At 32.7% G+C, this 14,713-nt stretch overlaps 1 protein-coding gene across 1 annotated transcript in view; it reads right to left on the reverse strand.

Annotated features, from left to right (window-relative positions):
* Positions 1-566: 566 nt before the first annotated feature.
* LOC143254603 (photoreceptor-specific nuclear receptor-like) overlaps positions 567-14,713 on the reverse strand; it is a 78,193-nt gene continuing 64,046 nt past the window's right edge. The window contains exons 3-6 of the mRNA XM_076509752.1: positions 14,387-14,710; positions 3,198-3,632; positions 1,170-1,325; positions 567-858 (exon numbers count right to left, since the gene is read on the reverse strand). Coding sequence (XP_076365867.1) covers positions 617-858; positions 1,170-1,325; positions 3,198-3,632; positions 14,387-14,710 — 1,157 coding nt within the window. The 3' untranslated portion in view covers positions 567-616. The remainder of the gene's footprint in view (positions 859-1,169; positions 1,326-3,197; positions 3,633-14,386; positions 14,711-14,713) is intronic.

Below are 14,713 nucleotides of genomic sequence, written 5' to 3' on the forward strand. Positions count from 1 at the left end.
ATTTTTCATAAGTTTTTCGGAAATTAATTTTTTTTTTTCTAAAATGAATTGTATTGTGTTAAATTTTGTCAAGTAAGGAAATAGAATTATGAAATAGAGACTCCAACCAAAAAAGATGTGTATCTTTTTTAAAGTCACATAATATTAGATCCAGAAATTTGCTAATCCGCACACAACAATCTTTAACTTTAAACAATTGTACGCTAATTATTATTTATGTTATTAAGCTAAGGTTCCGGCTGAGAGTTTTGTTGCCCATTAATTTGTTTTCAGTTTTTATTTTTGATAAAAAATAAACAAAACTAATAAAAAAACTGTCACGTTGTAGTTCTGGAATAAAGGTAGCTGTTGAATAATTTAGTTTTTTTTCAATCTAACTCTAAAACTACATTTATGACTCCCACATTAAAACACTAGTGGTGTGAATTGTGGTGTTCACAACTTATAAGGTGATATCTCAATCCAACATGTACAATAACAACAGAAAAGACAATTTAAGTATTAAATATGTTTTTAGGCTTTATTGGTCAGTAATCAACTAAAATTTCCAATATTTATGTGTTTAAAACATGTTTCAGTTTCCGTGATTCTAAACGAAATCTTGATGTTCTGGTATCTATGTCGCATGGAACATGTCACAAAGTAGTCTTTCAATTGGAATGTTTCCGATGGTTTTGCGGAAGAAAGCTTCCTCGATTGCATGGCAACTGATACGTCTAACTACAGATAATACAAGCAACAACTTCCCGAAGCGAACTTTAGATGGGGGCTGTTTCGTTAAAACGTATTCATGTAGCATCAACTGAGTCTGGTCCTGCAGCAACTCCACTTGGAGAGGATCACGCAAGCCATGGACTTCTGCCAGAAGAAATAAGAACATGTACGAATTTTAGAAATTAACCGGAACAGGAAGCTAAATACATTTAAAACGATTTTTTAACATTGTCAACATTTTGTATGAATTAGATTTTTATTCATTGGGTGTGTAATTAATTAATTTGAAAGTAAAAGTAAAAATAAAGTCTATATACAAATTACAAACACTATATTTCAGTACTTCTGATAACTCATACAGAAGTTAAAACCAAATGTTTATTTTCATTTTTTTAAACTGTAAAAATTTTTGAGATGCATTAGAACTATTGTACTATATAAGAAAAAGTAAATACCTGGCTTAAATAATAGTATGGTTTTTAGGTATGCGTATTCAGTGTTATTAACTTGAAGCGAAGTTAGCTGTGACATCACATCTTTCATGAGCTGAAGTTGGTTAACTACAATGACACGTTTCTCAGAACTTAATGTAGCACTCATAGATAACATTCCTAGAAAAAATTAAACATTTTTAGTTTTACATAGACACACACAGTCATATTAGATACATGTTGTGTTTTAATGCTTTTCGATAAAAAAAAATTCGAAGCAATAGTAATGCCAACACAAGTGATATTACAAACGTTATCTTATTTGTGCTTTGAAAGTAAAATACCTGGTTAATTCTTCCATTTTTGAAGTAAAAAAGAAATAGTTGAAAAGTTATTTTGACGAGAAACAAATGTTGTGCATAGAGGTAGGAACTAGAAAGATTGCTGTAGGGATGGTGGTGCTAAAATAAGAAGGCTAAAGCCTGAGCATGGAATACGATTTTCTAAATTATGAGAGTGTAATAAAATAATGAGACAGTACTTTAAATAGATTATTTATTTTATTTACTTGAAAAAGTTGCCCTTTAAGTCTGGACGTGTTTAGTTTTCTCATAAATGCTGGTATGAGTGGAATAAATATTTAAAACTACCTGATTCTATTTGTTTGTTAAAATAGTAAAACCAACCTTTCAGAAAATAAAAGTTTGGAAATGTTTTGAATTGATAATGAAGAAAACTTTGTTATAACTGTACAACATTATCGGGTATAATAAGTTTACATAGATACAGAAATATACACACACTCACTATAGGACGAAAAAGTCACATGACCGGAGGTATCTTGGTATTCCAGTTTAAGGTAGGTTGTTTTCTTCAATTAAGATAGCTTCCTTCATTTGGAGTTTGTTGTGTTTAGTTCTTTGTTTAAAATTACAATGCACAAGATGTATAAAAATCTAATATATACTATCTTTTTTGAGTTGCAGTGGTGGAAAACATTGGGGTTTTTATTTATTTATTTATTATTATTATGTTCGGGAAATCTGGTTTTCAATTTTCTTTCAGAGAAAACTTGTAAAAAACATATTCCAATTGACTTCAAATTCACTCAAAAACCTGGTCTTAAATTAAAATCATAATTGAATAAAAAATTACATAGAATCACACAATACCAGTGTCGTTTATACAACAACTGTCGAGAATTCTACATCGGATATCAAACTCAACACAAACAATATTGACACTAATAAACTAAAAAAACACAAAAAACAACATTATAATATAGTTTACCATTCATTCCTGAAATCAGTTAAAAATAATCAACACATGAAGAAAATTTGCCATTAAATATAAATTTCCTGTTGACTTCAAATTAATTTAAAAATCTAGCTCTAAATTAAAATTATTAAATAAACATTACATAGAATCACACAATATCAAAGTCATTTATAAAATAATGTGATACAACTGTCCAGAATTCTACAGCGGAGAAACGAGAAGAAAATTGGAAACCAGGTTCATTGAACATAATAAAAAATATCCCATGTTTACCATCATTGGAACTCAAAAAATCATAGTATATCTATTCATAGTACTGGATTTTTTAACAAAGAACCAATCATCAAAAACTGAAAAATAAAGGGAGCTATCTTAATTGAACTAAACAGCCTACCTTAAACTAACACCCCGGGATACCAAGATACTTTTACTAAGCAATATTCGGTAATAGTTTTTGTTGCATACTGTGTGTAGATAATCAAGTGTCTCTGCACACTATTTGTGTCTGATTATAACATAATCATGACTAAATATTGTATATTTATAATAAAGTTTCTTCATTACCAATCCAAGTTGTCTCCTAGCTTTTATTATATGATCATTTTGTATTGTAACAACTCGAAATAAATGAAATGATTGACCGATGCTTAGGTTGTGAAAATCAGTTGAGTATATCAGATCAACTTCACATAGAAAATATGTTAATTTTTAACTTTTATTAAAACTTGTAGAAGTTAGGCAACGATTTTAAAATTGTCATTTTTTTTATTTCACCTTCATGCAGAGGAAATCCCCACTGAGCAGCACTTAGGACAAAGACATCACTCCAGGAATCTTCCAGTAGAATGGCTTGGTCTCGAAAATGGAGTTGTAGGAAAGACGAAATTCCACGAATCCACTTAACGGAAAAGAAAAGCAGTTTTGCAGCTGATTCGTAGACTCTGTCGATATGTGCTGGGAAAAGGGGTTGGAAAGATGATGAGGCCCGGTTACCACTAACACCACTATGAGAATAGGCAAACGAACCAAAAATTGGAATATACGTTGGATTTGTAATGTTAAGTGGAGGAACCATTTTTGAATTAAGGGAGTTAAGATGGAGTCCCATATTACTGGAATGTTGAGATTCTGGAACAGTTTTATGCTTTCTACTACTAGTGTTAGAAGAATCACCTAATCCTCGTACTGAGTCAGCAGACATCTTGACAGCTAATGCAAAGTAATGCAAGGTAAATTATTAACAATGAAAATATGCTAAGAGTATTTGCTTGCAACTTATATTTAAAACAACAACTTAAACCTCCTTATTGCAATTTAACTGCAAAATATAATCATTTTTATTACAACTGTGCGTCAGTTATACAATTTTAAATTATAATTTATATGGGAATGAAGAATTTTCAAAGAAATAAACTTAGTGTAAAACATATTTACTTTGAAATGACTTCATCACATTCCTTTTAATTATGCCGACAAGGATTCGAATGCTCTAGTTTAAAATTCACAATAGATTCATAAAAAACACATACAGTTAAGTATGATATCCTATATCTATTAGATAAGCTCTGAAACAACTTCTTGCTTCAGTACATTCACTATTTACACTTATGGATGAATTTGTTTTACACAAAGAAAAAATACGATAAATACATATAAATTTCAAAAGTATAAAGAAAACTGTATGAGGGCATACCGAACCAATTTAGAATATTTTTAAATTAAAAAAAAGCATCAAACTAAAAGTCTTGCAATTTATGAATTACTATTTTGCTTTCAATGTTACTGAAATGTTTCTTGATAGTCTAAAACACAGACAAAATAAAAAATCTATGTTTTAATATTTAAAGCCATAAAAGCCTTATATTGAAATTATTAAAATACAAAGAATGGGAAATGAAAATTAAACAAATAGGCGCATTTCAATATATGTCTACATAAATTTTGTTTAGCAAGATTGTTTGTTTGTTTTTAATTTCGCGCAAAGCTACTAGAGGGCTATCTGCGCTAGCCGTCCCTAATTTAGCAGTGTAAGACTAGTGGGAAGGCAGCTAGTCATCACCGCCCACCGCCAACTCTTGAGCTACTCTTTTACCAACGAATAGTGGGATTGACCGTCACATTATAACGCCCCCACGGCTGAAAGGGCGAGCATGTTTGGTGCGACGAGGATTTGAACCCATGATCCTCATATTACGAGTCGAACGCTCTAACCCTCCTGGCCACGATGGGCCTAGCAAGATTGTTTTATGGATTTCGTATGTTTGACACTTCATCTACGCTTCAATTGGTTAATTCCAGTTTAACTGATCGTTAAGTTTTTCCAGTGACTTTAGAAGCCACTTAACGAAAAACTATTTTCGGTTATTCTACGACTGAAGGAAGAAATATTTTGTTTAGTTATGTTAAGTTTGCTATTATTTCTTGTACGTATTCATCAGTATAGCTGTTTTCCACAATATAATGTGTTAAAAATTGAGGGCAGTTTACTAAAGGTCTATCATTATCCTTTCTGTCAATGCACATGGAACGCCATCGATTGTTGTTTTTGATGCGAGACAAGGCGTTAAGTTCACACAAATGTCCATTGTTCTCACTTTGGTGTCCAATCCATATCGTTAACACAAAAGTTTCTTGTCATAAATCTATTACACGTTCAGTCACCAAGGTTCTTTGAATTTGTCGTTGATCGTAAAAAAAAAGCTGGTTGTCGTAGTATGGTGCTAGACTTCGTTGTGGCTTTTCCCTGCATTATGAACAAGCGCAATTTTAATAAGCCTTTCACCAAGTACTTGTAAACTTATTTTATTAAAATGACAGGTATTATTAACCTTACCACCTGAGTTTCTCTGTTCTGAGCTTGTGGCGTGAATATTAAATTAATTATAAGTTTACCACGAATTCTAAATGCGTATAGCAGATGCCGAGGAAGCTAAAAATTTATTTCTATATAGAAAATTATGGCAGTCAAAATTCGTCAATTTCAACGTTACTGCACAAAGCTTAGTTTCAACTATAATATTGATTTTATTGAAAGTACACAGTAAAACTAATTACCTTTTGGTACAATAAGAATAATGATTCTTAAGTGCATTTACACAACTTTACGAATACTTGCCAGTTCGAGCATATCAAATAATATGTATCTTTGTGATTATTGTAATAACAAGATCCGAAATCTAACTCAATGCTAAATTTATTTCCAATATAGGATGTATGACAAAGTAAAGTCGTCAATTTATTTGAGGTCTGAATCTTTCCCATTTGTTCTAGTCCAGTCATTCTACTTTTTGCATCTGATTATTGTCACACTGGTAATAATGCAAACATGCTGTATTGTTTTTGTTTGTTTTTTCGGACAAACAAAATACCACTTTTCCCATTTGCAATAATGCTAAAGCCCTGCTAGTGCATTGTTACCAATACTATTTTTCTCCAGAAACTGTCCATCACTAACACAAGATGAGGATAAACATAGATATTTGTTCCTCGGACTTGCAATGGTTATACTTGTAGGGTCAGTATTCGATGGATTAAAAATTGTGCTATATATGTTTTCACACAGAAAAAGTTAACACTAATATTTTTATCCTTTATAAGAGTGCAATTCCTACCATTCAAATTACCACTGAGAAGACTTCTGCAGAACTTCAGCGTAGGTTTATAAAATATCAAATAAACTTAAGATGGTTTGCTAAACCCAGTAAATATAAAATGTACCTTAACTGGGAGATAGCTTTTGGAGTACATTTGGATATATCACCACAGAAATAGATACAGAACTTTAAAATGATATCATTAAGTACGCGAAAACTGTCCATCTTAATTTATAAAAAATTATAATATAATATCCTCAGAACAAAGCACAAGAAACATCAATTTAGTGTTGGATATGATAATCCAAGAACTAAATTATTTTTACCATTTTCTATTATAGCAATAATTTGATTAACTGAGGAGGTTGCTAAAAATGCGGGAGTGATATAGTACATTAATTAATGCATTTAATTAACATAATGCATACGTGTTTAAGCCGCTACACCCACCACTGTAGGTAGAAAGTAACTTACTTGACCACATCAGTCCCTCTTGCTATAGAAACAATTTTATCAAGGACGAATTGTTCTACATGAGTCTGTTTGGAAGTCCTTCAAAACATTTTTAGGTTTCTTTACGATATGCTCACATTTTATTATGATATAATATGCTTTTCCATGAAGGCATTGCCGACCATCCACATATACAACCATGTTCTCATAGTGTCTATGCTATTGAGCTCTAAACTTCACTCTATTTCAATTTCTAGTATTGAAAAATAGAATTTCCAAACTCAGAAACATACAATGCACCACCTATTCTAAGACCAGGGTATTACTTGCCCAAAAAGTTTTAGGTAATAATTAAGTTTTTGTATTGGGACTACCTTTGAACAATCTGATTTAATCTTATCATGACTGGAGGGTGTACTTCACATGTAGAATGCACACTTGCATACCAAATTTCAAAATGCAAGTAAAAGTGTATAATTCTAATTCTATTTCAAAGTTTTTATTAAACAATATTTCAGAGTTGGTATGTTAGCATGTATAATGTCTATTTGTCGTTCTTTACAAAAAAAATTAAATGCATATTTAATTAACAGTTATTTTATATTTTATGCGTTAGCTGTTAACCTGCTGCCAATTTCAAGAAATGTCCTGAAAACTAGTGTATGCGCTGTTAGATCAATAAATAACAGAAATGTTTAGTTTGATTTGAATTTCGCACAAAACTACACAAGGGTATCTTCACGCCCCCCCCCCTCCCCGATGAAACAGTGGTGTGTCTGCAGACTCACAACGCTAGAAACTGTTGTGTATCTTTGTTCTTAAGTACAAGCAAGGTAAAAAAGAAACAAAGGCACTAGCCATTCCTAATTTAACAGAGGTGAACTAGAGGGAAGACAATTACTCAACACCACCCACCCCAACTCTTGGGAGACTCTTTTACCAACGAATAGTGGAATTGACCGTATATTATAACGTCACCACTGTTGAAAGGGAGAGCATATTCAATGAGGCGAAGATTTGAACCCGTGTTCCATAGTTGAACACCCTAACTGCAAGGCCATGTATGGTTCCTAGCAAGATGAAAATCACAGGCACATAATCATATTTCTCTATTTCAGCATATAAAGGATGTGCAAATAACGTAAAGCCAGAAAAGTAAACAAAACTGCAACACAGTAAAAATATCGCACACCAAAGTATTTAAAGACCTGATGGAGGACACACACCCCAATTAAAACAACCCTTATAAATGTTTCTTCTATATATCGGCGAAATAAAAATATCAAAAAATATAGCATTTAGGAGCACAATAAACTGTACTATTAACCTATCTGCAGTATCCTATCATGCCACAGACGAAACTCATCAAATAAAATGGAATAGTACTAAAATAATAGGGTATGAGCCACCACGAGACAAAGAAAGAAAAGAAATTTTTTTGATCCAACTAACTTGTCAGTTAGTCAGTCAACTCAGCATAGAAGTCAGCAAAGTCTGGATATTCCTCCTGACGTTATCCAAATAGCTGGTCGATTCAAGTTGCAATAGGATGAGAGCCAAGATGAGCGGTCAGTAGGCTTGCCTTTCTAACACGAAGACTCGGGATCAAATCTTGGCTCCTGTAATCATATACAGGACTTTTCAAAGATGCTTGAAGGAGGAAGCACGTAAGTAAGCAAAACGAAAGATATAAACTAGTTGGTAATTAGTAGTTAGTAATGGGTAAATTAGTAACTAGACTTAGATGACTGTATAATTTACTAACCAGAATAACTAAATAATCTCCTTTATGTTTCTCCAACTTGGTTGTGGTGGAAGATATGGATGCTAAAATTTAGCTTTCTGGCTGTCATATAGCCGAGAGTCTATAACTCAGAGATACTAGGCTTTCATGGTATCTGGAATATCCAGTAATAAAGAAGACATAGCTCTTAATTTTGACTTGCATCAGCAGAACAACGTATAGGTTATTTGCACGTAATCCAGTTGCTCTAATAGATCAGTACCTACTGTGTCTATTAGTCGTGATATTGTGCAAAAGGACCCGTTGGTAACGGATTTTGCAGATATAGAGTGATTTATATCAGAATATATATTGTTACCCATGGTTCTTTACTTTCAATTATGGTTCTTAAAGTTGACGAGAAAGAACCCCTATGTAAGAATTCCTGATAGGTGATGAACGACACATTAAGGGTGTAAAAAGTCTCCAAATGAGTAGCGAATATACTTTCATTATAATTAGTATTTTTTAATTTCTAAAAATACGTTAAAAAGCGTCCCTTCAGAGTTTTTTGATATCGTAAACTATCTAAATGTATTATTAATACGTTAATATGAATTATTTATTAGTTGTTTTTTTTTTTATTTCGTGCAACACTACACGAGAGCTATTTGCGCTAACCATCTCTAATTCAGCAGTGTAAAACTAGAGAAAAGGTAACTAGTCATCACCACCCACGGCCAACGAATAGTAAGATTCACCGTCACATTATGACTCCTCCACGGCTGAAAGTCTAGCGCCCTGCGAATTACTATATGTTTGAATACATCAATTTGTTGTGAACAAAACTAGGCCTTCAAATTAGTTGTGCCACTATAAGAAGTCATCACTTACTGAAGATTTCCTGCAAATAGGTATGTTTTTTCCTTAGTGGATTAGCAGTAAACTTCATGGTTTATAATGTTAACATTCAGGATTCGATCCCTGCAGTGAGCACAGTACAGATACTGCACTGCACAACTTTGCGATTAGACACATTAATTTTATTATTGCTATTCTGATATTAGTTTAAAAACTGTTCAAATAACATAACTAGGTTCAGTTTTAACTACCTAATCTTGTACTATAACCTAAAAAGTTACGTGTATCATTACTATATTCAATAAAAGGTAAACAGTTATAAAATAAGATATTTTGTAATATTGCAGCTGTCAGGAACTAAATGAAGTGACCGTTTATATCTCAGAACGGCTGGTATGGGTATTTACACTTTCACTAATAAGGAGAGAACAACCTTTTTTGTCATCAAGAAGTAACCGTTTTTATCCAAATAGGTAAAATAGTCCCCACCAGTGAAAGTATAAAGCTTTTCATATATATGAAAAGTATATGTTTAATCTTTGTTTTAACTAAGGTTCATTAGAAAAACAAAAACAAAAAATATTTTGATTTTTCATGACATTCATCTTAATTGATGAAAACCACATTAATAGTTGGTGTAGCAGTCTAACTCCATTTCCCTTACCTATAAGATGTTCCTGAAGCTTTCCATAGATCGATATGTAGTATTCACACTTTTAGGCAATAAGAACTTATATTTTATTTTTGCCTAAATCAAACTAAATTAGTAGCCTGCTTTAAAAATATAATATATCTTTTAGAGTAGTAAATCAAATGTGGTGAGGCCAGCCAAGTTGTTAGCATTTCAGGCACCGTATAAAATGGGCCAAGCTTCGAAAAATAATGCTTGCTAATGCATACGTCCGCTCCTTCTGTGTTGTTACGTTGTAAAAGCGACAGTCAATCCTTTTATTCGGTTCAAGGAGTTACATAAAGAGACCTTGTGGTGTCAGATGAAGCTGAATAGGTGTATTCCTTATGGTCAGTAATTCAAGATTATGACCTCATTATTTAGCTCTTGTGCATATAAAATCTCATTCTGCTTGAAAGTTTCAACTTTACAAGTGGAGAAACATTAAACGTTTTAACACTTTGTTCTTAAGAGGTCCATTACAAACTCATTGTAATTAAGAGCTATACTTTGACAGATCTTAAACTTGACTACTTGTTGTAACGGATTTTCTACTATGTATTTATTTTACTATCTATGTTTGTTTCAGTTTAAATATATTTGGAAATTCATATAAGTATTGCGAAAGTCCCGCCTGTTCTCTCAATTTATAGAAGAATCTCGAGCGTTAGAATCAATAGTGTATTAGATATGTATGTAACACTAGTGAATGCTAGTATTGTTGCTAAGTGAACTTTTGAGAACGTCGCCTTAAAATTTGTGAATCAACACGCAGAGAGACAGTATAATATTTTTTGTTTGCGAAAGTCAGTATACAACAAGTCTCGGAAACTATACCTGTGACAAGAGCTTGTTAATCGGAAAACTACAGATATCTGACCAGGATCGTTTATAGATTTCGAACATTATAAACTTCGGTGAATTAATTTCGGACGTTAGTATTTCTACGAGAACATTATATATTTTCATTCGGGAAAAAATACTCATGCGTGAAGAATAGACTAGCTAACATTCCCGTGAAGTGACGTGAATCTGTGTATCAACATAAAAGTAATTTGCACCTCATGAATTGTCGAAAAAGTATTCAGTTCCAGAACAGATAAAGACCATTGTATTGTTTGTATATTTGTAAAACTTTGTATATAAACTGTTATTTGTAATAACCGTTATTATACATTGTATTGCTGTTTGTATATCAGAATATATTTATGTTAAAAACGAAAATTGTGTGTATCAATCTTGTTGGCAAATATCATAAATTTGATACATATCAACATTCAGTTAGGCTTAGTTAAAAATGTTTAAACCAAAACTAGATATTTTAACTCAGTCGTCACAACGAACTGTGGTGTTAATCGTAAAATTTTATGAACGAATCCCCAATTTATTATGTTAATAACGTTACGTATTACGATCTCAAATAGCTGAAAATTTTAACTTAGAAGTTTAACTTTAAAGACTGTCTACTTTAGCTAAACCGTAATAAAGACCCTAACAATATCAGTCGTATTTGACTGAGTTTATTTATCGCTCACACACTTGACGGACACAAAAAATATATTAAAAATTTCGCACAAAAGGTGGAAAACAAAGTCGAATAAAGAAAAAATTAAATACAATGATAATAAAATAAAGGAAAACTTTGATCTAACGCATTGTTTCGAGCCTAAACCCTTTCAATGGATAAGAAAGCGGGTTTAGGCCCAAAACTTTGTGTCAAATTAAAGTCCTCCTAGATTTGATTACTACTGCCTCTAGTGTTTTTTCTCTTAAACTCAGCCTTTATCTTGTTCTTATCTGTAATCCTGTCACTACGTGACATAATTACTTTACATTAAACTCTTGTGTCTTTGGTCTTTATACTTCCTTATAAAGCCCATACACCTAACTGTAGATCATACTTCAAGAAGACAACATATTTTTATTGAAACATGTATGATTTTCCAAAAACAAACCACTTCATTATTTTTATGAATATTGAATTTTTTTTAGAAAACCAATAAAAATGTAACACCAATTGCATTACCGCAGATTTTTGAAATAAAGGGCTCTACAGTTAGTTACTTTAAGACACATCTCACATTAATTTACTTCATGTACATCAGCATTGATTGTTTGACTTTGCGCAAAGCTAACGTCCCTTATTTTTATGATAGACGAGAAGGAATATTAGCCTATGCAATATTTTTTTTAATTACCATAGTTTAGTTTTGGCTTCACACTTTATGTTTCTTTGTACCAAATGTTCCTTAATGTTATTTGAAATAAGCCACCAGGTGTTGCAAATTAACCGAGATCTTAAATACGCATTCTGAAGAAGCTTTTAATTTTAATTTTATACAGCAAATATATAGAAATTTATGCTATTAATGAGCATAAGTTGATACAATTTTACTTCAACGAAACAGAATTCTCCTAAAAATAGTTTTTGCCATACATAAAATACCTACAGGACATAAAATTTTATCTCTGCATTTGTGTAGCATAATTAAGTTTAAGGTTGAAATGTTTGTTTTTTGCACAAAGCTACTAGAGGGCTATCTGTGCTAGCCGTCCCTAATTTAGCAGTGTAAGACTAGAGGGAAGGCAGCTAGTCATCACCACCCACCGCCAACTCTTGGGCTACTCTTTTACCAACGAATAGTGGGATTGACCGTCATATTATAACGCCCCCACGGCTGGGAGGGCGAGCATGTTTGGCGCGACTCGGGCGCGAACCCGCGACCCTCAAATTACGAAGCGCACGCCTTAACGCGCTAGGCCATGCCGGACCTAAGGTTGAAATAAAGCAAAATAGATCCTGTTTTAGGACATTAGGAGAGGTGAACGGAGTATGTAAGAGAATGTATAACGATACAAACGAAACGAATTAGTCCTAGAAGTGGTATAATCAAGCGATTCTCAAAACAATTAGAAATATAAAAAAGGAAAATCATGCAGCATTGAAGAGATTCCAGTAGGTTTTAATGGAATTTAATATTTTAAAAACTAAAATTGTTACTCGTGTTGTAGAGGGGGAACAGTACCTGCAAATTTGTTTTTGTGCCAATCTCTTAAAGTCAGAGCTATTGTTTGTGTGCTAACTACAGGAAAACCAACTTGATAAATCACTCTTCAAAAGTGATAAGTGATAAACACGAGGCTGGAATGAACTGACAGTAGACCAAATTAATTTTTAAAAGGAGTTGGGTCTGAAAGAGAGAAAGCATCTTCGGTTTTATGATGTTCAGTAAAAGAGCTGTAGAAATGTAAAGATATGTTTACGTATGCTTCATGGACTTTGGCAAAGTCAGCCGGTGAAAAATGTTATGCTGTAGTAGACTGTGATAGGTCAAGAATCCTGAAGAATTTATACTGGAATTAAGAAGCATAAATTTGAATTTTCGTAGAAATAAGCAGTTTACAGTTAAGAAAGGCGGACGACAAGGATTTGTGCTGTCCCATTGTATAATCTGTATACACAGTAGTTGACAAGAAAGATAGTTTCTGATATTGAAAGTATCAAGATTAACGGAAACAACCTGCAGTAATAGTGTACTATGGTGCATAACGTATGAGCGAATTAGAGCTAGAGATACAAAGTTACTTGACAATATTGTTGATAAGTGGGAGAAACCAAAAATGTCAATAAAACAAGGTCAACGGTAATTTTACAATCTGATAAAAGATCCAAGAATATATATATCAAAGTAAAAGGTAAATAGCTGGAACAAATAGATGAGTTTATTTACTCAGGGACGAATATCAGTAGCACTGACAAGTGTTAAAAGAAAAGTGAAACATGGGAATGGAAAAAGCAGTATTATTTCATCTCAAGGAATACTTCCGTAGAAAGTACAAACTAAAATTTAAAAAAAATTACTAAAATGCTATGTATGATCAGTCCTATCAGTGCAAACGTGGACTATATGTGATGAAACAAATGTACGCTTGGAAAAAGTTAAAACGGGCTGTGAAGATAAGATACACAGAAAGCAAAACTGATGAGAAAATACTAAAATGAGCTAAGACCAAAAAAAAAAAAATCTGCTGAAAATATGTAGGAAACGAAAGATGCTGTAATTTGGAGACATATGTATGTGGAAATATTAGCAGAAGTTCTGAAAGTTAAAATTGGAGGATGAGAGAAGGACACAAGCAAGCAAGCAAGCGTATGGTCCGAGGATATGAGAAAATAGTTTAGAAGTGAAAAACCTGAATGAAGAAAGATAATGCAGGCAACGAAGAACAGAGAACAATGAAGAATTATAGTAACCATTCTTCAGATTGAGGGTGAAGCCATGACTGATTGATAGAAATAGATGAGAGCACTGTAAATACTTATTTGGACATCTACTGCAGATACTGTGTTTATGACGACTAAGTTTGGTTGAAGGATAATAGTATCAATTTATCTTAAATGATCAAACTTTAGTTTAACAATTGTTTGTAACCACAACGTATACCGTATTAACTGTTTTGGAATGGTAGTATCATGTACATAGAACTTAGCTCACAGAATACACACATACACACACACACACATATATATCTAGTTTTCAAACATGTTTCATTTTTTTTAACTGCCATTTAATTATGTTTGATCTTCAAAAAAATTCCCAAATAAATGTTCCCTGGCTGACCCGTTTTTTATAACACGAAGATTTTTTAAGCAATATCTTACCTGTTACTGATCCTGAAGAAGGTGTCTTTTCAGTTTGAGTGTACATAAAAGAACTTGCTATTTCTTCTCGATTTGGGTGCGAGTTAATATCGCTATTTTGAAAGGATAAAAATGACGTCGACGGAAAATCGTGAACTTCACCAACCTTAATTTCTTCAGGAAGTGCATAATATGATCCCAATGTTGTTAAGTTGGCTGCCATTTGTGTTCTGTGATAAGTGACTGTGTTAGCAGTGGGTGAAAAGTATGAAACGGAGTCCCCTGAGTTAGAGAGTGCATGATGTTTCCGTGGTTGAGACCGAGGGGCTCTTTCATGTTGGACCGCTA

Source organism: Tachypleus tridentatus, chromosome 6, assembly GCF_004210375.1.
Source record: "Tachypleus tridentatus isolate NWPU-2018 chromosome 6, ASM421037v1, whole genome shotgun sequence".
Classification (NCBI taxonomy): Eukaryota; Metazoa; Arthropoda; class Merostomata; order Xiphosura; family Limulidae; genus Tachypleus; species Tachypleus tridentatus.